At 45.6% G+C, this 25,601-nt stretch overlaps 1 protein-coding gene across 1 annotated transcript in view; it reads right to left on the bottom strand.

Moving 5' to 3' along the window:
* Positions 1 to 25,601, bottom strand: part of DCAF11 (DDB1 and CUL4 associated factor 11) — a gene marked incomplete in the record, with an annotated part of 1,824,350 nt that overhangs the window by 1,252,813 nt on the left and 545,936 nt on the right. Inside the window, 1 exon segment of the mRNA XM_044057850.1 lies at positions 6,537 to 6,637. Coding sequence (XP_043913785.1) covers positions 6,537 to 6,637 — 101 coding nt within the window.

Below are 25,601 nucleotides of genomic sequence, written 5' to 3'. Positions count from 1 at the left end.
CGAAGGGCTGTCTGAGGCAGGACAACCCATATGTGATGACTGCAGATGCATCCTTGAAGGACATCCACACTGTAAGGTATGTTTCCCCACTTGTTCTGCTCCATGCAACAAATCCTGCAACTCTTTTAAATCTGGTTGTTCTGTTTGTGTCATTTTGCATTTCAGCTGAGATAGCAAGAACTGCTGGTACTTTAACATATGAAATTGACAGTTTAATGCCCTCATGGTTAAAGTGGCTGATGTATACACCTTCTTCCCCCACCTTTCTAATGCTCTGGAATCTCTCTCTGAAGGTAAAGGGTTTTGAGCAGTAGAGGCCTTCACCCCCTTGGGACCGTGAGAAATAGTTTCTGGGTCAGCAGAAGGGCTTTTATAAAGAAACTGGTGAGAATCAGGAACCCGGTAATATCTGTCTGGTTTAACAGGGGCAGGAGGTAAAGAGTCTGGATTAAGACTGGCTTCTGCGTACACATCATCCAAAATATCTAAGACAGGAGGAATAGCCAGGGGCCTATGCTGGGGAAGCAGCAGAAATTCCCTGAGCCTTTTCTTGGAATCTGAGTAATCTTGGCCTTCCCAGTGGAAGTGCTCTCTCAATGTATGAATGGTTTCCCCAAAAGAGTAGTCCTCAGGGGGGGAGACCGAGGGAATAGACTCCTCAGCATCAGAGTCTTCAAATGGGGAATAGGTGTAATCCTGGTTCTTAGAAATGTCTGTGTTAATAGAAGCCTGGTCTGAGGAAGGGAAGTCTTCCTCCAACCTGGGTCTTTTGTCTGAGGGGGGTTGAGAACCCCTGATGAGTGTAATCAAATCCTCAGCCATTTTAAGCATCTGTTTTTTAGGCATGGGGCCTTGAGAGGGGGTCTGAGGACCCTGTTTTTTAAGTTTCATTGGAGCTTTAGATTTAGAGAATGATTTAATAGAGAAGGAGGTAGGCCTGAAAACGCCTTCAGAAATGGCAGGCCTCGCTAAATTTTCCGTTTCTCCTCCAAAAGTGGCGTCGGTATCTGCAGTGGGAATGGAGACCGAGGAAGCTGCGACCTCGGGTACTGAAGTCGCCGGTGAAATAGTTTCATCGGTAGTCAGGGGCTGCGTAGGCACCTCGCTGAGAACCGGTAGTCGGCTTTAGCGTGATCTCAGTACTCGGTGCAGGCCTCGTATGTCTGTCCTTATCCTTGCGTTTTTTGCCTGAAACTGGCGTCGGTATATCCGACGACATGATATAATTAAATTTTTTGCCAAAATAATGAAGGGCGAACTCCGCCCGGCGCTTAACAGTGCGCTTGTTAAACCTAGCACAAAAACGGAAGGCCGAGACGTCGTGGTCTGGCCCTAAGCAAGGTATACAGTAAGAGTTAAAATCCTTATGCGGTATTTGCTTCCCACAAGAAATGCAATTATTAACTTTGTCTGACATCGGTCTGAGGCAAGAAAAGTTTCCCCAATGGGGTACTTGGCTTTAAAGAAGACTTCGGCTGAAATACTTTTCATAAATCTCAGGAGCTGGCCGACCGGCACTTGCGAACTGCTTCTGCTTCGGGCACCGCGCGGCAAGAAAGACTGGAGAAAATGGCGTCGACTGCCTCTTTTATACCCCTGCCGCACTGACGTCAGGGAGGAAGCGACGACAACCGACGCCGGACCTAGATTTTGGAATTCGGCCGACCGAGGACCCACCTGACAGCAGGATAACCCCAAGTGTAATGACTGCAGCTGTATGCACGATGAACATCCACAGTGAAAGGTGTGCTTCGTTACTTGACTTGCAGAATGCATCAATTCTTGTAACTCTTTAGATTCTGCACAAGCAGGAAAGGAAGACCCTTTTTGTTTGAGGACTTCCATGGTATGTTGCTGAAATTTTAGCATATGGAACTGGCAATTTAGTGCTCTGATAGCAAGAGTAGCAGAGGTGTATACTTTTTTTACCCCATCTGTCTAATGCTTGGGAATCCCTATCTGAGGGGGTGGGATTCGTAGCAGAGATTGCTTTAATTCCTTTAGGCCCTTGAGAAATTACCTCAGGGTCAGCAGTAGGAATTTTGAAAAAAAATTTGTGAGAGTCAGGGACTCTGTAATACCTGGCAGGTTTTCTGGGTGAAGGAAGGAGGGTGTCGGGAGTCAAACTGGATTCCAGGAAAACATTGTACACAACATCCAGGACTGGGGGAATGGCCAGGGGTCTGTGCTGTGGAAGATCTGAGAATTCCCTGAGTCTCTTTTTAGACTGAGGGTAGTCCTGACATTCCCATTGGAAATGCTCCCTTAAGGTATGAAGGGTTCTCCCCAAAGGAAAAGTCCTCGGGTGGAGAGGCTGAAGGAATGGAATCCTCTGCATCAAAATCCCCATAAGCAGAGAGGGGTTGCATGTCTTCATATTCAGATGCATCAGAGTCATCAGAATCCTGTTCAAACAAAACTACTGGGGACAGATCTCTTTTTCTTTTGGAAGAGGTAGCTTGGCTTCCCCTGATCAGCATGATAAGGTCTTCTGCCATTTTAAGTATTTGAGACTGAGGCAAGTAAGCAGGTACCTGAGATTGGGTCATCGGTTTCTTGGATGTGATTCGTACCCTGGGCCTTAGAAACTCTGTAGTTTTCAAAAGAATGGTAGATGCGAAAGAAGTTGTCAGTTTGTGTCGAGAATCAGTAGTGCAAAGTACTTCCTCGGAAGTCGGTGCCTGCTCAGTGGCTCCGGACCCATCCAAGGGGGAGACAACCGCAGGATCCTTAGTCGAAGAAGAGTTTTGCGGCATACCGGACTCCAAAAAGGTCTCAGTAGCGGCCTGTGAATCCACAGAAGCAGGCATCAGGGGCTGCGAAAGTGCCTCACTGAAGACCGGAGTACTGATGCCTAGCTTAACAGAAGCGTTGTCGGTAGGTTTGGACCTGTGTGGTTTGTCTGTCTTTATCCTTACTTTTTTTGGAAGATCTGCTTTTGGATGGCTTACTGAAGCCATATCGAAAGTCCTGCAAGTGAAAATATCTAGCTACAATATGGGCCCGACGACGTATAGTTCTGGCTTTGAACAAAGCACAAAAGTGACAGTGGGGGATGTCGTGGTCTGGGCCTAAGCAAATGATGCAGTAAGAATGAAAGTCTTGGTGTGGTATTTGCTTTCCACAGGTGAGATAACTGTTAACTTTTTCTGACATCGGTTAGTGCAAGAAAAAAAGATCCCCAACGGGGTACTTGGCTTTAGAAGATTCCAGCTTCAATTCAGAAGGCGAAACTCAGGTAGCAGCTGACCGGCACTCGTGCAAACTGCTTCTGCTTCGGGCTCTGCGGCAAGAAAGACTGATGTAATGGCGTCAGCTGCCTTACTTTATACTACTGACGACCTGACATCACTCCTGAAGCAAAAGCAACCAAAGCAGAAATACTAAGCCTCTGGTATACGGGCCAGCTGAGGGCTACCTCGGCAGGGATAACCCAAATGTAATGATTACAGCAGTGAAACACAAACAACAACTAGTTTCTCGCTGGATCTCTCAAAGTACTTTTTCACATAGAGAGCTATGAATCCATGGAATGGACTACTGGAATGGGTGGTGGACAGGGACTCCACAGGGTCATTTAAGAACATATGGAGCAGCTGAAAAAAGGAAATAGGCACAGTAGTTATAAAAGGGAAGTTAGAATGTTAAATGTACTAAAAATGTAAACGAGATAGGCATACTGTCTCCTTCTGCCAATCTGAAAACCACCTCCACTTTTAAATTTTTGATTTTCTGCTAGTTAGCCTCTTTGTAATTGTTTAGTATCTCTGACAGGAACACTTCCCAGTACCAAGGTTACAGTATGCAAAAATAAAGCCTGCTGCTTGCAGTACACGACTGCCCCAGAAAATGTTATCTGGCTCATGATCCCACAGATTCAAACAAGTAGGATAATAAAAAGAAACTCCTTAGAACAGTGCAGACCTTCACAAATGCAACAGGTTAATGTGGGATGGAAGGTCATTGGGGAACCAAATGAGTCAAACAGTCATGCAATACAGCCAACCATCTGTGGTCTATGTCATTATTGGGCAAAAAATAAGCTGATCAATATTAAACAAAAGTCAGATCCAAATAATACTTTTTAAAATAATTCTTTTTATCTCCCCTCCCCAACAAGCATGCCAACATGTACTCTTTCATTCCTGCCACTACCCAGACAGCCATGAAGGGGGTTTTATGTAGTCCCAACTCCTCAACCCACAGCATTCTTGACAGAAGTGAGCCCTACAATAGTAGCAACAAGTGCCACGCTTGATTTCATTCTGTCCCAACCGTAGCTTGTGTCTGAGCTCCTTGTTGGGTATGTACAGTGTCCTTGCTGTACCACTCTATCGCCAGCAAGCTCCACTTCTACAGCATCCAGGATGCATGAGATGGCAAGGGACATTCACACCCTAACCCACTTTACCTTCTCCACCACCTGGAATGCTAGACAATCCTGTGTCATCCAGTATGTAGTTAGGATTTCATCCCTTTGCACCAACAAAGCAACCTCCCACTAACCAGTTTTCCCTTCTTTACACCATTTCCCTATGACTTGCCTGATGGCTTATCTACTTGCACTCAACTGATAGTCCCTGACAGCCAAGCATTCCCACATTAGATGAAATGTGCCATTTCATCCTGCCAGGAAGCCTAAACAGATAACTTAATCTCGTTACTGGCAAGAGCTGGATGGCAGGGAATGGGCCAGCTTGCTGACTGGCTATAAGGATGAATTAAGAATGCTATCATACATGCTTCTCTTTCTGTAGCACAGCAGCCAACTTGGCCATTACAGATGGGTGATTTACACAGCCAGCCTTAGGTGCTGCTAATGCCATGAGCCCAGCAGCCCAACCTCCCCTGCAGGATGAGCCAGTTAGTATCAGTGGTGCAATTTTGCCTTCCCCCACCCAGTCCCACTGGATAAACAAATACCCCAGTTTTGTCAGCAAATAATTCCAATATATATTTTCTCTCTGTACACAAAATAAAATGCAACAGTTTCATTTACTGCAATGCAACTGAACAGAGTTAAAACATTTTTGATTCTGGGTTACAAGAGATATGGTAGAACCCGTTTGCAAGTCAGAATGACCTATTAAGACAGCATCAGAATGTAATGAAAGCAAAGCAAGGCACAATGCAGGGCGATTACCTAAAAGGTGAAAGTAAACAATATGTAGAAACAAGAGGCAGCAAAATACAGAATAAAAACACATTAATGCTGCATGAACAAAATAATGCAAAGGAAATTACAGAAAGACAAAACAGATGCAAATTAGGCTTGTTAACAAATTCTGTGCAAAATTTTGCACTGCTAGGATGTAAAATATGTTTGTAACAGTTAAAATGTTCTCAGATGCCCAACACTGTGCTGCAAAGGAATGACTTTCTGACTACAATCCTGGAAACCAGTTTGATTAGTGGCGCATCACTGCAAGAGATGGATATTAAGAGAAAGGAATGAAGGTGAGGCCTTGTGTGTGTGTGTGTCTCTCTCTCTCTGGGGGGAAAGGGTGGGTTGCATAAACCTTCATTTTGGGAAGCATGACTAGAATTAAAAAGGCCCAATGGGGTTGATAACCTAATAATCATGGGGTTGGGGTTGGCATAATGGTTAAGTTATTCACCTCACATGTCCAAGGTACAGGGCTTCATTCTCACCTTTGAAAGGAAAATGAGCTAGGCTTAAAATGTCCCACAAAGGCAGCTAGTCTGGTACTTACCTATGAACCTAAACCCAGGAACATACAAGGACAGTATAATTTCTCTTTTTGAAAGCTGAGAAAATTACCTCCCCTACTCTAAGGTTGATGGGCAGGGTTGCTTACTAACACACCTTCAAGAGACTATCCACTGCAGACAACCTATCACATGTCCCACCTTCTCTTGCAGAACTGAGTGCATCTGGGAACATACAGCCAAAAAAGGTAAAAATCTCAACCTCCCCCTTGGGCATGTGCCTATATGATGGCCTCCTCTCAAAGCTGATTCCCACCCTTGGTGATAAGGGAATAAATTGGTCATAGGAGCCAATGAACAGCAGGAAGGGGCAAAAAATTAAAAAAAAAATAATGTTTTTATAGATGAAGTTAGCTCACTTCTGTATCCTGCATTTCTAAAGTAATATAGTACTGAACAGTACAGTATAATGCATTACTATGCAACACAGGGTGCTCAAGCCTCATTAGGATTCTGCACTTATCTGTTCTAACACTTTTAACAGACTGAAATCACACATCAACAACAAATTACTCAAAATGTGAGCAGTGTGTTAAATCAGCTGAACTAAAGAAAAGAGGAACTGTATAAAGGAACCACATATTTAAGTTACTGACGGCTCCCTCTCTTCTTGAGACCATGAAGCCTACAGGGTTACAGCACTGGCTTATGATTCATGCAAGATTACAAGTTTAACATTAACATCTTTAGTGACACCCTTTCTAAAAGATAAGCTTTCTGAAGTACAGAAACAAATTGTGAAGTATTTTGCAGAAATAGAGGGCCACAGACAACACTAGGCTTAATAAACCTAACATGATTCTTACCTTGGCAAGCTGACATGAAGATGTTTCCATCCTGCGAATAAATGCCACAGAATGCTTTCTGGACATACGAGTCTGTGTACGTGAAGCTGTTGGGCAGAAAGCTGAAACAAAAATAAGTGTAGGAGGTGAAATAAGTGTAACACTTCCTGCTCATTACGATGCAAGAAGTTTTTCCTTAAATAAGAATAAAAATTACTTTTTGTTTTTAAAGTTTGAAATCACTTTAAAGTATCATTCAAATTTCTTCATACCAAGATAACCTGTCTACGTAACCTGGCTATAACAATGTGTACATGAAATTACATACCTTTAAGGACAAAGAAAGGAAAAAAGTTAATTAATTATATTGTGGATAAATGGCAGTTTACTGACAGCATGCCCTGAAACTATGCAACAAGGAAGATGACCACCCCAAATCATAACAACTTGCAAAATAAAAGCAATTATGTGCGTAAGTATTGTGATAAACTAGATGACAAGTGGTGTGTGTGTGTGTGTGTGTGTGTGTGTGTGTGTGTGTGTGTGTGTGTGTGTGTGTGTGTGTGTGTGTGTGTGAGCTGCACCTAAATGGTTAAACCTAAAAGTGGGTGAGCTGCTCAGGAAAAAGGGTGGTATTATCATGCATGCACACACACACACACACACACACACACACACTCTTCATGCTGTCAATTTGAATCACAATCATCTCAAGATGGAGGGTGTCCTGAAAGGCCAGCAACAATAGGGGGACTGCTCTCATCTCCAGGGCATTAATGTGCAAATCGGTCTCTTCGGGGGACCATGTGCCTTAGACCATCCTTCCCAAGAAATGTCCCCCCACCCCATGTGGGAGGTGTTCATAGTTACTGTGGCTACTCGATGTGGAAAAACAAAAGAGCAACCCTGAGAAACATCACCCAACTGAATACACCAACACAGGTGGTCCTTGTACACTTGTGTGAGTTTGACTGGGGAAGAAATGACCACCGCTAGAGTCCATTAAAGAATGCACACATAAAAGTGAGCCACAGCAACCTAGGTTATGGCTGCTGCCATCAACCCTAAACTCTAAAGAATAAACCTTGCTGGAGGAGAAGGGTGTGAGATAACTTGTTTTATTTGACACGATGATCTGTACTCTGTTTGGTAGAAGGGACTCTATCTGACCAAATGAGCACACCTATGAATTTCCAGACTCTGAGCAGGCTGAATATGCACAATGCAACAGTTGTCTGTGATGCTTAGGGACTGACATAACTGCAGCTAGTCGTCCCTGGATTTTTAAGGAGATGCCTGGTTGGGGCAGTGAGGAGCCAGTCATCTAGGTATGGAAACATTTGGAATCCTAGCAGTCTCAAGTGAGCTACTGCCACACATTTGGTGAACACCCTGGGGACAGTGGTGAGATAAAAGGGAAGGCTGTGAACTGATAGTGACTGGCCCAAGCCAAAAGCACAGACATCTTCTGGAGCATCTGTTCACCTTGATATGACAGTATGCATCCAGAAGATCAATAGAGCACATCCAATCATCATTTTGCAGAAATGGAAGAATGGACTGAACCACAACTATTTGGAATTTTAAGTTGTTTACAAACCTATTCACTGTGCTCAGAAAGTACAGTTGTGTACATTTACCATAAATGTAGATGTTCGAGTGTATTCACTGTTGCAGTCATTACCTGTGGGTTATCCCCACTGTGGTAGCCCTCGGCTGGCCAGAATACCAGAGTCAATGTTTTTCTGAGTCAGCTGCTGTCGCTTTCTGCCTGATGTCAGGTCGTCAGTGCTATAAAGGAAGGCAGCTGATGCAATTACATCAGTTTTCCTTGCCCTAAACAGTCAGAGGCCCAAGTAAATATGTAAAGTTGTCCTGGTGGCTAAAAGCCACCATTAGAAACTTATGTCTCCCTAAAGAAAGAAGATATAAGGGGGAAGGAGGGTGGGAAAAGTACAGTTTTGTACCTACCATAAATGTAGATGTCCGAGAGGTATGCATCTGCAGTCCTAACAAATGGGTTGTCCTGGCCTCAGGCAGCCCTTCGGTCGGCCGGATTCCAAAGTCTGGGTCTGGCCTCGGCTGATGTCGCACTTCACCCGACGTCATAGCTGCAGTTCAGCGGGTATAAAGGCATCAGCCGACGCCATTTTCCTCAGTGTTTCTTGCCCCAGATGCCAGGTGGTGCCCTAGGAAGGCTAAATTTGATAAATGCAAATGTTTCCCAAACAATAGAGAGCAAATAGAAATAAACATGTAAATACATATATACAAACAAATAGTACCATAATAGATTCCCCAGCTAGCTACAAGATGGGCAAATACCCTAGGAGTACCACAGAGGGGAAGGAGGGTGGATCCTGACTGCAGATGCATACCTCTCGGACATCTCTACATTTATGGTAGGGCACAAAACTTCATACTATGTCCTTCAAGGATGCATCTGCAGTCCTAACAAATGGGTAGAATACCATAGCCAAACTGGGGGAGGAGGAACTAAGGAGGCACTAATAGTTTATGGTGTAGTTAAGATCCCTTGCAAAACAGCAGTGGCAAAACCTGCTCGGGATCTGGAGTATAAAGGTAGATTATAATGCTTGGCAAATGTATGCACGGAGCTCCAAGTAGCAGCCTCTAAAATGTCTTTGGTAGCCACTCCTCGTAAGAAAGCTGGACAGATTTAGCTTTTTCTTCCACCTTCTTCAACACTTGCTGTGCAGGGGAACCAAACAAACTGTGCTTTTCCATGGGAGCATCTAGAAGCTTTGACTTTACATGGTCTGGTAAGGATTGCTCTTTTAACCATGCATGCCTTCTGATCACTGTACCAGTCATAGCTGATCTAAAGGCAGCCTCCAGTGCATCATAGCCACATTTTAAGGAATGATTACTGACCTGGGTTGAGTGTTATGCACCAAAATCCTGAAGGGATTTACGGCTCCAAAGGCTCTCAGGGGCGGTAGGACAGTTTTTTAGTGAGCTGATCTAACAAAATTCCTGATACTGAATCATGTGGAATTGGTGCAGTTTAAGGCCTCTAGCGAAAGAGTAGCAGTGCAAGTATAAACTTTTTTGCCCCATCTCTCCAATGCCCTAGATTCTCTTTCAGAGGGAGGAGGTTTTGGCAGAGGCAGCTGCTACAGCTTTGAGGGGCCCTGTGAAATAGTTTCAGGATCTGCAATAGGAGCCTTATACAAATGATAATGTGTGTCCGGAACCCTGTAGTATCTGTCGGGCTTAGCAGGGCCGGAGGCAGTGAGTCAGGGCAGTACAAGCATCATTAAATGCATCATCCACAAACTGTAAGTACTGGAGGAATAGCTAAAGGCCTATGCTGTGGTAAATGTAAAAGGTCCTAAGCCTTTTCCTAGAGTCTGAAAAAATCCTGGCCCCCTGCCATTGAAATTGTTCCTCATAGCATGCAAGGTTTCCCAAAAGAAAATTCCTCAGGAGGAGAGGCAGAAGGTATGGAATCCTCTGCATCAGAGTCCTCATATGGAGAATAAAGAAAGGGCCTTCTGGAGGATTTGTATTTTCTGAATCATCAGAGGAGTAATCTGAAGAAACTGGCTCAGGGGCTCTGCTTCAGGCCTCTTCTCTGGAGGGTGGGTGAGGAGGCCCTGTCAGGGTGAGACGGGGTTCCCCCTGATCAAAGAAATGAGATCCTCTGCTAGACTATCAAGCATTTGAGTAATTCAGAGCTAGGCCTGTGAGAGGGGGTTGCCTTTAGCAGGCACGCCTTGAAGATTTAGCTGCTTTAGCCCTGGCAAAAGCCTTAATTGACATGGATGCAGGGGGCCCAGCAGCTCCACGTGCAGGAGTAGATACATCTAAGGATCTGAGAAACCGTAAGAGCAGGTGGATTTTCTGTAGCAGATTCAGCCATGCTGGAAGAGGCCTCTCGATAGAAGGAGGCATGCTTTCGTGCCAAAGGAAGAACATGCGACTTCGGTTTCGCCGAAACCGGTGACACTCGTCGCTGTTGGCTTAACCTACGGTTTCTCGGCGAAACCGCGGACCGCGAATATCGGTCCTTTTCATACGCTTTTAGCTTAATTGTGAAGTCGAGTCTCGGCGGTCGCATGATATAAGCAAAAGCGGAGCCGAAAAACTCCTCTGCCAGAACTCCGACCGACGTCTAAGTGTCCGTCGGTTGAAGGAAGCACAGGCTAGACAAGCTGCTATGTCGTGGTCTGGGCCTATCAAGATGATCCTCGGGTGATCTTCTTTGATCTTCAGTAGCACTTTGTGCATCAAAGGAAGAGGTGGGAATGCATATGCCGTCAGGTTTTCCCAACTGAAGGATAGGGGAGTCCACCTTCCAAGCAAGAGGGTGGTATGTCCCAGCATGCAGAATTTTTTTCAATTGGTGGTTGTGTGGGATGCGAACAGGTCTATTTCTGGCAGTCCCCATTTTCATGGGGATGGTTTTGAAGATGTCTGGATGCAGCATCCATTCGTGGGCATCCGTGGTGGTTCTGCTTAAGATGTCTGCTAGTATATTTTCTTTTCCTGGCACAAATATGGCCTGGGCTGGCTGAATCGTTGAGGTTGAGGGCCACATTCCAGAGGTCCATTGCCATCTGGCATAGAGGATATGAATGTGTGCCTCCCCTGTTTTTGATATACCACACTTAACTGTGGTGTTGTCCGTCCCTTATCAGCAAATGACCCTGTTGAAGAAATGGTCTGAATGTCTGAATTGCCTGTTTTACTGCCAGCATCTCTTTTGATTTATGTGTAGGTTCATCTGGTCTTGAGTCCATAAGCCTTGTATGCACTTGTCCACTTATGTGTGCCCCCAACCGAGGTCTGAGGCGTCCGTGGTGATAGTCTGCTTGGGTGAGGCCTGTGGAAGGGCAGTCCCTTTGTTCAATTGACAGCCGGGCCTGGACCCACCACTGGAATTCTTGCTTCAGGCATGGAATTATTGGAATTTGGGTTTCTAGGCTGCGCTTGTGCTGAGACCATAAATTCCCACAGGTACCCATTGCAACTTCCCTCATATGTAGTCTGGCATGTGGAATTAATATTATGCGTGGTGGGATGCCAATGTAACCCAGGGCTTGCAGGATTTTCCTTGCTGTGTGAGCTGGTTCCTGCATTTGTTAATGCCATGAAATAGAGTGGTAGCTAAGCTTCTGTTTTTCTCTGTGAGGAATGCCATCTGGTTTGATGTGTCCAGTTCTGCACCCAAGAAGGTTATCCTTTGGGATGGTATCAGCCTTGACTTTTGTGTTGACTGTGTATCCCAGGGCTTGCAGCAGGTGAATAACCTTTTCACAAATCCTTTGTTAATTTGTATGCTTTGCTGCATCCTAAACACTTGTAACAGGCAGTCGTCCCAGGTATGCAAGATAAATTTGTATTCCCTGAAGCCTGCAATGAGCAATTACTGATGCCACGGAATTTCCGTGGAATACTCTGGGCTTATAGATAAGCTTCAAAAGGCAATGCTGAGAATTGATAATGCTCTGATCCTGCAAGAAATCTGAGGTATCTTTCCTGCAATTCTGATTAGGTATGGGGACGCAGCATGGGTATGCCTCCTTGAGATCCAGAGTCACTCAGCCAAGACTCCTTGCCCAGCATGGGAAGGAGTTAGCTTATGTAGGGTCCAGCATTTTGAATTTTGGAACAATGAAAAATGCAAGTTTAAATGACGAATGAAACGAGGATAGGTCTCCATTGGTTTTCCTTTCTGCTTGGTACTAGGAAAAGCCTTGAATAAAATCCTTGTCCTTGTTCTCCATAGCCGGTAATCTTATCTTGGCAGCTCTACCTATCCTTAGTAAGTGGTCTATTTGCTGTCAGTGAGGCCGCTTTGTCCTTTGGTTTGGAGGTAGGTTTGGCATTCCTCTCTTCCTTGGAAGAGTATGGAGGAGAGTGAAACCTGTAGCCTTTTGGTCTATTGTCTATAAAATCCATTTGTCTCCTGTAATGTAATGCCAATTTACTGAAAATAAGGCTAGCCTCGCCTAAGGGTGCTTCCAATTGTTCCCTGGTAGGCGGTTTCAGAGCCAAATCACTATGATTGTCCTGTGGAAGTGGTAGTGAAAGCTGGATCTGTGGCAGTAGTTCTTCTCTGGCTGTTAGGCTGCCACTGACGTCCCCCTGTAGGCACCTCTGGGATTGAACTCTCTCTCTGCCTCTAGGGCGTCTATTTCTCTTCTCTTCTGTATGCTCTGGTGGTAAGTTCCTGGAAAAGGACCAATTCTTGGAAGGCCAGTTCCTACTAAACCCTCGGAGGCTGGACCTGTAAGAAACTCCTTGACTGTCTGGAAGATAGATCCCTGATTTATTTTGCCTTATGTAATGTTCTAGCGCAGCTAGCTGCAGTGTTTTCAAGTTTGGATGCAGGATTTTGGAAGTTGTTCTGTGTTGTAGCAGTAAGGTAGTAGGGTAGAGGCCATGCATGTTCCAGGGCATACTCCTCAATGCATGCGTACCAATGTTGCCTCGGCCAGTCTGGAGTCTCGGGTAGTAGCAATCTCTGGTTCTGACCGAATCGGCACTTTTGCTTAACAGCTTCTGCTTGGGCGGGCTTTCCAAGTAAGCAAAGACTGGGAAGGGGAATGGGCGCCGGCTGATGCCTTTATACCACGCTTCTGAACTGCAGCTCATGACGTTGGGTGAAGCAGCGCGACATCAGCCGAGGCCACAGACTCCAGACTTTGGAATCCGGCGACCGAGAAGGAGCTGCCTGAGATTCAGGACAACCGCATTTGTTAGGGACTGCAGATGCATCCTTGAAGGACATCAGGACTGCAACAGTGAATACACTTTCGAACATCTACATTTATGGTAAGTGTACACAACTGCTACTATATGTTCTTCGTGGTTTCACTGTTAGTAGTCATCACCTGTGGGAGGATTCCCAAAGCTGTGAGTAGAGGGTGGTAGGATTAGTAAAGAGACCTAGGGAATGGGTCAGCATGTGCCCTGCAGAAAGTACACAGTTGTGTACACTTACCATAAATGTAGATGTCTGAGTGTATTCACTGTTGCAGTCATCACATTTGGGTTATCCTGCCAGGGGTAGCCCTCAGTTGGCCTGATTACCAGAGGCGAAGTATTTCTGTGTCAGCTGCTATCGCTCCAGGACTGATGTCGGCTCCTCAGTGGTATCAAATCAGGCAGCCGACTCCGTTACATCAGTTTTTCTTGCCCTGCCAGGAGCCCCCAATAGGGAGCTAGGTAATGGTGGAAGAACACCACCTGTAGAAAGTAAATACCAAAAATTCCTTGTAAAGAGAGAGAGAGAGAGAGAGAGACAAGGGGGATGGAGGGAGGGAAACCAGGACTGCAACAGTGAATACACTCTAACATCTACATTTATGGTAAGTGTACACAGCTGTACTATGTTCTTCATGTTGCAGTCATCACATTTTGGTTGATTCCCATGCTGAAGAAAAAAATGGAGACCGTCAGGAAGACTGGGGGCTAGCTAGGATGCCCTGCAAGACTGCAGTGGCAAAGCTTGCCCTGGATTCGGAGAAGATAGGCAAGTGGTAATGCTTGGTGAAGGTATGAAGGTATGAACAGATGTCCAATGTTGCAGCCTCCAGGATGTCCCTTGTGGGGACCCCTCTGAGAAAAGCTGTAGACGTGGAGGTTGCTCTCGTGGAGTATGTCCTGACCCCCTTTGGGGGTGGTTTCCCATGCTGTTTGTAACAGAAATGGATGCAGTGTGCTATCCATTTGGAGACTGTTTGGATTTGGCCTTGGCCTCTGCTTCTGCAGAGAAGCTGACTAGCAATTGATCAGTTTTTCTAAAAGATTTACTCCTGTCCAGGTAGAATCTGAGTGTCTGTGCACATCTAGAGAGTGAAGAATCCTTTCTCCCTAGTTTTGTGGGTTAGGAGAAAAAGGTGGGTAAATGAATGGATTGGTTGAGAGCCACAGTGGACATCACTTTAGGCATGAAGGATGGGTTAGTCCTGAGGGAGACCCTGTCAGCATGGAAAATGATGAAGGGGTCTACATCCATGAGTGCTTGTAGCGCTGATACTCTTCTAGCTAAAGTGATGCCCAGAAGCAAGGCTGTCTTCCAAGACAGGAATTTTAACTCTGCTGAAGCTGCAGGTTCAAAGTGGCGGGGGGGGGGGTGAGCTTTTTTAACACAAAGTTAAGGTCCCAAGCTGGGGTAGTAGCTCTTCTGGGTGGCCTTAAGTTGTTAGCCCCTCTTAAGAACTGTTTGATAAAGAGGGTGTGAGAAGAGAGGTTGCTCTGAGCTATAATGAGCAGAGATGGCAGAGGCATGAATTTTAATAGAGGAGAAGGACACCCCTGTCTAGTAGGTCTGCTAGGTAATCCAGGATGAGAGGTAAGGAGAGCTATGTCCCTGAGCCTGGATCCAGGTGCAAAACCTCTTCCACTTGTCAGCATAGGATTTTCTAGTGCTGGGGCATCTGGCCTCATGTATAACATCTAGGACTTGTTTGCTTAGGCTGGCAGCTTCAGAAGAGGTCAGCCAGGCTGCCAGGTTGAGGATCTGCAATTGAGGGTCTGCAATTGGGGATGCATGAATTCTCCATTCCTCTGGGTCAGGAGTGTTGGGATCTGAGGTAGGTGCCAAAAGCCAGGTGGCAGCAGGGGTGACAGGGCTGCTAATGAAGTGGGTACCAGTGCTGGCATGGCCAGTCTGGGGCAATCAGGATTGTCCTTGGTTTTTCCTCCCTTATTTTTAGCAGTACTCTTGAGATGAGTGGTAGAGGGGGAAATGCGTAGTCCGAGAGGTTTTCCCAATGGAAGGATACAGCATCCACTTTCCAGGCCTTGCTGTGAGGTTTCCTGGTGCAAAATTTGCTGAGCTAATGATTGGAGTGAGAGGCAAATAGGTCGACCTTCGAGGTGCCCCATTCCTGGGTTACAAGGGTAAAGGTTCTGTGGTCTAGCTGCCACTCATGTAGGTCTAGCAGGGTTCTGCTTAAGTTGTCTACCAGAGAGTTTAGGGAGCCTGGCAGGAACTGAGCTAGCAGATGTATTTGCATGGTTGAGGCCGCGTGTCAAAGGGTCATGGTGAGCCTGCAGAGACGATAATAGTGAGTCCCTCCCTGCTTGTTGATATACCACATCACTGGGGTGTTATCTGTTTATATCAGTAGAGGCCCCGGGAGAAGTAGGGGTCTGAAAGCTGTCACAGCGTGCTGAACAGCTAGCATCTCTTTTTGGTTAATGTGCAGATGTATTCGATTTGGGCTCCAATAGCCCTGAATGCACCTGCTGTCCAGGTGTGCACCCCAGGCACAGTCTGGTGAGTCTGTGGTTGTGAGAAGGGAAGTCCCTTGTTTTGGTTGCATGCTGCTGCCCAGCAAAGAAAATCTTTCCTTAGACAAGGTATCACTGGTATGATAGTTTCCGGGTCTTGAGAGTGTTGATACCAAAGGCTTTTTAGTTACCACTGTAGTTTCCTTATATGCAGTCTGGCATATGGAATGAGTAGACTGCAGGAGGCCATGAACCCCAGAGCTTGCAGGATTTTCCTTGAGGATAACTGGGTACTGGTGGCTAGTTGAGAGAAGAAGCCTGTCAGGTAGGCTTGTTTTTCTGGGCAGGAATGCCCCCTGAGAAAAGGTTTGGGGAATAAAGGTAAAGGAGGGAGGTTTCCAATCCTCTTGGGTAAGTGTGGGGAATCGGGAGTTTTTTCATTTGGCTTTTTTCTGCCTTTAGGTACCTTTGGGAGGGGGCGGGGGAAAGGATTTTTTTCCCTAAAAAGAGCCCCCTTTTAAGTGGTGAAAAATTTTTGGAAAATTTCATGGGGAGGGGAGAACAACAGCTTTTTGGGGTTCCCCCTGAATGTAAATTTTTAAAAATAAGAAATATTTTCCCTTGGGGGTCCAATTTGGTTAAACAAGAAAGGGGTTCTGTGCCCCGGCGAAACCTTGCCTGGGGGTTAGTTGAAGAGTTCCCAAATAGTTTCCCTGATGAGGAAAAGTTGCCCCCGTTTGTTGAGCCAAGAATTGTGTTTCTGTTAAAATAACCCCTCCCTGGGGAAAAAACCCTTGGTTAATCAAAGGCGAAATTTTCTGTTGTTGGTGCTGACGGCGGGCCACTTTTTGTTATTTCCATTTGATGGCCCCCCAACTGTGAGGCTCTGTGTAAAACCGCTTGGCCGGGTAAGGGAAGTCCCTTGTTTGGGCTTTCCTGGCCCAAAAAAATTCCCTTTTTAAACAAGGTTTTTTTTTGAATGAAGTTCCCCCTGGAGTGGGGCCAAATTTTAGTACCATTGAGTTCCTATATGCAGTTTGGCTTTGGGGAAGAAAAATAAAAGATGCCATGAACCCAAGGGCTTGAAGGATTCCTTGAGACCCGGGGGGTAGTTGAGGAAGAAGGAAAAATTTTTTGTTTTCCGGGGAAAAGGGCCCTCTGGGTGCTGTTTCAGCTCCCCCAGAAAACATTTTGAAGGGGACTAGTGGGTTTTTTTTTAAGAAAACCCAGGTCTTTGTCTTCAACCAAATGCTGAAATTTTTCTTGAGCCGAATCAGGGATTTAAGATAATTTGTATTCCTTTTTAAAAAACATCCCGGAGCCAGAATTTGTGAAACTCTGGGGAGTGATAAGCCAAAGGGAAGCAGAGAACTGATAAAAGAATTTTCCCTAAAAAATATTCCTGCAAATTTCTGATGGAAATGGGTAAGCTTTTTAGCGTTCCACCAGGGCTTTTCCCCGCAAGGAAAAGCTGTTTTAAGAACATTTTGAATTGGGAAACCAGAAAGTGTTAGGATGATAAATCCAAAATTGGCCCCGTGCCCTTTTTTTTGGTACAGGAAAGGGAATAAAACCTGGCCCCCCCCCGGGGAAATGGGTGAAAGGGCCCCATTTGGAGAAAGAAAATTTGCTTTGGCCCTTTTTTTTTTGGGGGAGGGAAAGTCTGGACCTTTGGGGGCAATTGGAAATAAAATGTAACCTGGGAATATTAAACCCATTGTCTTGGGGAATTAAACCCAATTTTTTGAAAACCCCCCTCCCCGGGCGAGGGGAAAATTTTGGAGCTAAAAAGGGGGTTTTTTTTTAAAGGACTCCCTGCCCTCACCGGCTGGCGGGAACTCCCTGTTTTGGCCCAAAAAAACCCGGTCTGTCCCCGAGACCACCCCCGTGGGAATCTAACAAATGTACCCCCTTTAAAACCAATTTCTCTAAATTAGGGTCCCCAAAAAAATTTTTAAAGGCTCTTGCCTTGTCCTATTTTTTTAAAATGCTTTCCCCAAAAAAAAACATGCTGTAAAAGGGTCAAAAACCCTTTCAACATGTCGCTAAACGACCCCGGCTGCCTGAAAAAGCCAGGGAGCCACCCTCAAAAGGGGGAAACCCGATCAAAACCCTTGAAAATTTCCCACCGCAGAAAAGAATAAATTGAATCTTTAACCCCTTTTTCAGAATACCCAATTTAAGTAAAGGAGAAATTTATATTTTCTTAAAAACAATTAAACCCCCTGGAAAGTGGGGATCACTTTCTTTCCCCCCTTTTAAAATTTTTTCGGGGGGAAAGGATTTTTAAAAAAAGTTAAATTTTTGGCCCCCGAGAAAAATTTCGGGGTTCCCCGGACCAAAAAAAATTTTTTTTAGGATAAAAACCTATCAACGGGGAGGAGGCAAAAAATCGGGTTGGAATCCAAAAAATTTTCCCCAAAAAGGGGGGGTTGGCCTAGCTGGGAAAAAAAATTCCCCAAGCCTTTTTGGGCAAGAAACATTCCCATTTTGTTTGGTGAGGTCTTGAAAAAAAAAATCCTAGGAAAGAACGAAGGGAAAAAATTCCTCGAATCAAATGGAGTACTCCCCCCGCCCCAAAAAATCAGAAATGTAAAAAAGCTGGTTCCACCCTAGGTCTTTTGGGGGTGAATCAACAGAAAAATTTCCCGCCCAAAAATTTTTAGGACCCCTGGAAAGGGAAAAAAAAACCCCGGTGCCCGGGGGCCTTGGGTCCTGAATGCGACTTTATGAAAGCTGCTTTCCACATGGCAAGAAAGACTGGAGAAGATGGCATCGGCTGACTTTATACCTCTGCGTTCTGGCGTCAGGGTACTTGCTGGTGCAACCACCATGACCCAGACTTTGAGATTCTGGCCAACCACGGGCTGCCTGCCGGCAGGAACACCCTACAGTTATGACTGCAACAGTGAAACACGAAGAACATCTGACAATTTAAAGCTCTAATAGCAAGAGCAGCAGAGATGTATACTTTCTTACCTCATCCGTCTAAAGCTCGGGAATCTCTGTCTGAGGGGGTGGGATTCCTAGCTGAGGTTGCTTTAATTCCTTTAGGTCCTTGAGAAATAATCTCTGGGTCAGCAGTAGGATTTTTGAAAAAGAATTTGTGAGAGTCAGGTACTCTGTAGTACCTGTCAGGTTTCCTGGAAGCAAGAGGAAGGGTGTCAGGAGTCAAACTGGATTTCATAAAAACATCATCCACAACATCCAGGACAGGAGGAATGGCCAAAGGTCTGTGTTGTGGCAATTCTAAGAATTCCCTGAGTCTCTTTTTTGACTGAGGATAGTCTTGACATTCCTATTGGAAATGCTCCTCTTAAGCATTTGAGATTGAGGCAAGGAAGCAGGTGCCTGATCTTGGGTTGTCATTTTTTTGGGTGTAGTTCGTACCCTGGGCCTTAGAAACTCGGTAGTTTTAGAAAGAACTGAAGACGCGAAAGAAGACACTGGTCTGTGTCGAGTATCGGTAGTGCGAAGTACTTCTTCGGATGCCGGTGACTGCTCAGCAGCTCCAGACCCATCCAAGGTAGAGACATCCGCAGGATCCTTAGTCGAAGAAGAGTCTTACGGCATACCAGACTCCTAAAAGGGTCTCGGTAGTGGCCTGCGAATCCACAGAAGGGGGCATCACGGGCTGCAAAAGCACCTCACTGAGGACCGGAGAACTGGCAACAAGCTTAGCAGAAGCGTCGTTGGCAGTTTTGGACCTGTGCGGTCTTGTCTCTGTTTTTATCTTTACATTTTTTCAGAAGATCAGTAGTCAGATGGCTTACCGAAGCCATATTGGAATTCAAGGACTGAGAGTGAAAACATCTAGCTACAATAAGGGTGCAACGACATATAGTTCTGGCATTGAAGAAGCACAAAAGCGACAGCAAGGGACGTCGTGGTCTGGGCCTAAACAGGTGACACAATAAGAATGGAAGTCTCGGTATGGTATTTGCTTTCCACAGGTGAGACAATGATTAACTTTTTCTGACATCGGTTAGAGCTAGAAAAAAGGTTCCCCAATGGGGTACTTAGCTTTAGAAGACTTCAAATTCAATTCGGAAATGAAAACTCAGGTAGCGGCCGACCAGTACTCGTGCAAACTGCTTCTGCTTCAAGCTCCTCAGCAAGAAAGACTGATGTAATGGCGTCGGCTGCCGGATTTTATACCACTGATGACCTCATGTCAGTCCTGGAGCAACAGCAACCGACGCAGAAATACTACGCCTCTGGTATTCTGGCCGACTGAGGGCTACCCCTGGCAGGATAACCCAAATGTGATGACTGCAACAGTGAAACATGAAGAACATCTGCAGAGGCAAACCCTGCCCTAGCCTTAGAAAATAGAGGTAAGGTGGTAATGCTAGGTAAAGGTATGGACAGAAGTCCATGTTGCAGCTTCCAGGATGTCCCTGGTGGGAACTCCTCTGAGGAATGCTGTGGAAGTGGAGGCTGCCCTAGTGGAATGGGTTTCGAATAGACTTGGGGGGGGGGGTTCCCAGCAATCTGTAGCAGAAATGAATAAAGTGAAATATCCATTTGGAAATGGTCTGTCTGGAAATGGCCTTCCACTCTACCCCTGGGGCAAAGGTGACAAGTAGTTGGTCAGTTTTCCTGAAGGGTTTAGTACGGTCCAGATAGTATCTAAGCTGTCTGTGCATGTCTAGTGAGTGCAGAATTCTTTCCCCCTTGTTTTGATGGTTAGGAAAGAAGGTGGGTAGATGTATGGTCTGGATGAGAGTTACATTATATACCACCTTGGGCATAAAGGAGGGATTAGTCCTCAGGGAGAACCTGTCTGCATGGAAGATGATGAAGGGATCAATGGACATCAGTGCATGAAGTTCTGAAACCCTTTTGGCTGAGGTGATAGCTAGGAGAAAAGCAGTCTTCCAGGAGAGGTATCTTAGTTCTGCTGAAGCAGCAGGTTCAAAGCGTGGTAAAAAGAAGTTATGTACTCACCATAACGTTCCATCTGAGTAGATACTTCATTTGTCTGCAACCTGTGGGAGTCGGATCCGACCTCAGATCCGAACCGGCAGCTTTCCAAGCTTCAAGATCCGAGCTCCTAGCTCCTCCCCCCTACCCATAATCCCTTACTACTAACCACATTACCTCAGATTGGTTATTTTGCCCTATAAGCTAAAGATGGAGAAGAAACTCTCCACAGGACAATACCTTACCGAAGGTTCGGGGGATGGCAGGGGGGGTCGGTTGCAGACAAATGAAGTATCTACTCAGATGGAACGTTATGGTGAGTACATAACTTCTTTATCTGAAGTAGTTACTTCATTTGATCTGCAACCTGTGGGACAGAGTCCCAGCTTACCTAAAGGCCCTGGGTGGTCCCTACGGAAGGATATTCCGAAGCACCGCGGAGCCAAAGGAAGCCCTACTTCTGGAGATCATGTCCAGCTTGTAATGAGAAATGAACGTATGGGAAGAAGACCAGGTAGCTGCTGAACAAATATAGTCTACTGGAACTCTAGACCAAAAAGCTATTGAGGTAGCCACAGATCTAGTAGACTGTGCCCGAACGACAACCGGAGCTGGCTTCCCAGCTGAAATGTATGCTTGTCTGATACATTGAGAGATCCAATTTGCTACTGTCACCTTAGAAATTGGTTTGCCCATGGCTGATTTAGCATAAGAAACAAACAACTGGTCTGACTTGCGGAAATCTTTAGTCCTATGCAAGTAAAAACGTAGTTGTCTGTGCACATCCAATTTGTGCAATGTGTATTCACCTTTGTTTTGGAAACTAGGAAAGAAAACAGGGAGGTTAATAGATTGATAAATGTTAGTCTCTGTGGCTACCTTAGGCAGAAAAGAAGGATTAGTCCTGAGGGCCACCCTATCTTTGTGAAAAATAAGGTATGGATACTTCATGCACAAAACTTGCAACTCTGATACCCGCTTGGCCGAGGTAATAGCAACCAAGAAGGCCGTTTTCCAAGATAAGAACTTTAAAGGCACTGAGGCCGCCGGTTCGAAAGGTGGTCCTGTTAAAGCTTGTAAGACCAAGGTAAGATCCCATGGAAGCATAGCCGGCTTAATGGGAGGCTTTAAGAGAAACACGCCTTTTAGGAAGGCTTTGCATATCTTTGCTGACTCCAAAGAATTTACGCCATCCCTCACATGATAAGGAGAGATGGCTGCAAGTTGGACTTTAATGGTGGACGCAACAGCTCCCTGCCTAAAAAGGAGGGATAGGACGTCCAGGATAGTGGGAATAGGAACCGTAAAGGGATCTAATTCATTATCCTTTGCCCAGATGGAAAAACGTTTCCATTTACTGTTGTAGAGCTTTCTGGTGGATGGCTTATGAGCTGCCACCAGAATGGCCTTAACCGGGGACGAGATACCGGGAGTCCTAGCCATTAACGGAAGTGGATCAACCAGGCCGTGAGCCTGAGGTTGACCAGGTTCGGAGTGTGGCATCTCGTCGGATGCGAGATTAGGTCTGGTCTGGGATCCAGAATCCATGGGGGCCACACTGTGAGACTGCAGAAAGGGAACCAGACTTGTCGAGGCCAGAATGGGGCAATGAGAATCACTCTGCTCCCCAACCGACAGGCTTTCTGGATGAATTTCGTCATCAGAGGGAGAGGAGGATATGCATAAAGGAGACCGGGCGGCCAAGCATGAACCAGGCGTCCTGGGGATTCCCTCTGGGGAACTATCGCAAGTAATCGCTGCATTTTGAGTTTAGGGCGGTGAAAAGGTCACAGCGAGGTTGACCCCATTTGAGGAATATCTGTAGCGACAGAGGGATTCAGAGACCACTCGTGAGGCTGAAATACCCGACTTAAGTTGTCCGCTAATATGATGGCCCGCCCGGAATGCGTTGCTATCAAGCGGTTGGTGGAAATAGCCCATTCCCACACTCATGGCTTCTCGACACAGGGTAAGACCTGGTCCCTCCCTGTTTGTTTATGTACCAGACAACGGACATGTTGTCCGTCTGGATTGCAATAGTCCCCAGAGGTAGAAGGTGATGAAGAGCTTGCAACGCCAACAGCACTGCCCTCATCTCTAGGACATTGATATGCAATGCAGTCTCTAGAGAAGTCCACGTGCCTTGGATGGACTTGCCTGCGTAATGCCGCCCCACCCGAGGCAGGAAAAGTACAGTTTTGTACCTACCATAAATGTAGATGTTCGAAGATCCACATTGCTGCAGTCCTTACACTTGGGTATACCGCTGTCCTCGGTCGGCCCGAATACCAAAGTATATGGCTGGCGCGGTCATGCGCATGAAACTGGCGCCAGGCGTCAGGGTATAAATGCGCATGACCGACGTCATATCCTCAGTCTTTTCTTGCCCCAGATGTCAGAAGACCCTAAACAGGGTAAAATCAAAAAACCACCAAACACTAAACACCCCTGCACCAAAACTATGTACAACTTTTTACAAATATACTAGGGAACAAACCTATCCACACAACCACCCCTAAACACAGAGGGGAAGGAGGGAGGGTAAATTGGACTGCAGCAATGTGGATCTTCGAACATCTACATTTATGGTAGGTACAAATCTGTACTATGTTCTTCATCTCACATTGCTGCAGTCCTTACACTTGGGTAGATTCCCAAAGCAGAGGTAAGGGAGGATGGCAAATCATAGAAGCAGGAGCTGCCAAAATGCCCTGTAAAATAGCAGTGGCAAAACCAGCCCTAGATTTAGAGTAGAGTGGAAGGTGGTAATGCTTAGAGAAAGTATGTACTGAACTCCAAGTAGCTGCCTCCAAAATATCCTTAGTTGCCACCTTAGAAGGCTGTAGAAGTGGCAGTAGCCCTAGTGGAATGAGGTCTAATCCTGTTGGAATCTCCTTGCCATGATGGAATAACAAAAGCAATGCAAAACCCAATCCACTTGGAAATAGTTTGTTTGACACAGGCTTGCCCTGAGAACACAAAGCAAAGAAACAAACAACTGCTGAGACTGCCTGAAATCCTTAGTCCTGTTTAAGTAATGGCGTAACTGCCTGTGCACATCTAAAGTATGCAAAATCTTTTCCCCTTTATTTTGGGGTCTGCATAAAAGGTAGGTAAATGAATAGTTTGGTTTAAAGACACACTTGAAACCACCTTAGGCATAAAGGAAGGATTAGTACGTAAAGATACCCTATCCTTATGGAAAATCAAGAAAGGCTCAACTGCCATAAGGGCCTGCAATTCAGAAACCTTTCTTGCAGAGGTAATAGCCAACAAAAAGCAGTCTTCCATGACAAATATTTCAACTCAGCAGTAGCTGCAGGCTCAAAAGGTTGTAGAGTGAGTTTTCCAACACATAATTGAGGTCCCAAGCAGGAGTAGGAGCCTCGTGGGGGTCTTATGTTCTTTGCCCTCTAAGAAATTGCTTGAACAAAGGATGAGAAAACAATGGTGGATCACAGTCGTAGTGAGCTGAAATTGCTGCAGCATGAATCTTAATGGAAGAGAAGGACAAACCTTTGTCCAATAATTCAGTAAGATATTGAAGAGCCATAGTCAAATTAGGCTCAGAAACGTCCGCATCCTTTGCTGCACTCCAAAACACAAATCTCTTCCATTTGTCTGCATACACTTTCCTTGTACTAGGTCTTCTAGCTTCCATAATCACATTCAAAACTTGTTGAGGAAGTTGAGCCCTGCTATGGGTCAAAACAGGATATGCCATGCTGTGAGATGAAGAGAGTGAAGCTTGATATTGAGTAGATGACCGTCCTTTTGGGACAACAGGTGTGGAATCAAAGGCAAGGGCCAAGGTGGTTTCCTTACCAGACTTCTCAGTAATGGGTACCAGTGTTGTCGAGGCCAATCTGGAGCTATCAGGATCATTCTTGGTTTGTCCGGTCTGACCTTTAGAAGTACCTTTAGGAGGAGAGGAAGAGGAAGGCATACACATGAAGATTTTTGCAACTGAAAGAAAGAGCATCCACTTTCCAAGCTGCGTGATGAATCCTTGTTGTCCAAAACTTTGGCAGCTGGTGGTTTAGAGGAGAAGCGAACAGATCTATGTCTGGGTTCCCCATGACACTGTCAATTGCTGAAATACATGAAGATCAATTGCCACTCGTGGGGATCCATGATTTGCCTGCTTAACACATCTGCTAAGAGTTCTGCACTCCCGGCAGAAACCTTGCCTGGAGATTTAGTTGTAAACTGAGAGCAGTGTCCCACAAAATCATTGCTTGTCTGCATAGAGGGTAAGAATGTGTTCCCCCTTGTTTGTTGATGTACCACATGACTGTTGTGTTGTCTGTTAGAATCAGCACCTGTCCTGGGAGAAGTAAATCCTTGAAGACCATTAATGCAAACTGGACTGCCAACATCTCCTTCAAGTTGATATGTAGATGCTGCAGTCTGACAGGCCACTTGTCCTGTATCCACTTTCCATTGAGATGAGCTCCCCAAGCTTTGTCAGAGGCATCTGTTGTTAGAATCTGACTCGCCTCTGGCCGGGTCACAGAAAGTCCCTTGTTTAGGTGACATTGCTGAGCCCACCACAAAAATTCCTTTTGGATGCAAGGTATTATTTGAATGACAGTGTCCAGATCCTGGCAGTGCTGTGTCCATAGATTTTTGAGATACCATTGTAGCTTCCTCATATGCAGTTTGGCATTGGGAAGCACCAGAATACAAGATGCCATGAACCCTAAGGCTTGAAGGACTGTCCTTGCAGTCAGCCCGGACTGATGTGATAGTTGTTGGAAGTAAAAGGAAAGATTCTTTTGTTTGTCCGGGGTCAAAAAAGCCATCTGGGTTGCTGTATTCAGTCTCACACCCAGAAAGCACATGTCTTGAGAGGGTACTAGACTGGACTTTGTTTCGATTCACAGAATACCCCAGGCATCTTAGCACTGCTATCACATATTTCAAATGCTGAAGAAGCTCGTCCTTCCT

This window comes from Protopterus annectens, chromosome 16.part0 (genome assembly GCF_019279795.1).
Source record: "Protopterus annectens isolate FY-2018-M chromosome 16.part0, PAN1.0, whole genome shotgun sequence".
NCBI lineage: Eukaryota > Metazoa > Chordata > Ceratodontiformes > Protopteridae > Protopterus > Protopterus annectens.
Note: the sequence above shows the minus strand (reverse complement) of the source record. Positions and strands in the feature narration are given on the sequence as shown.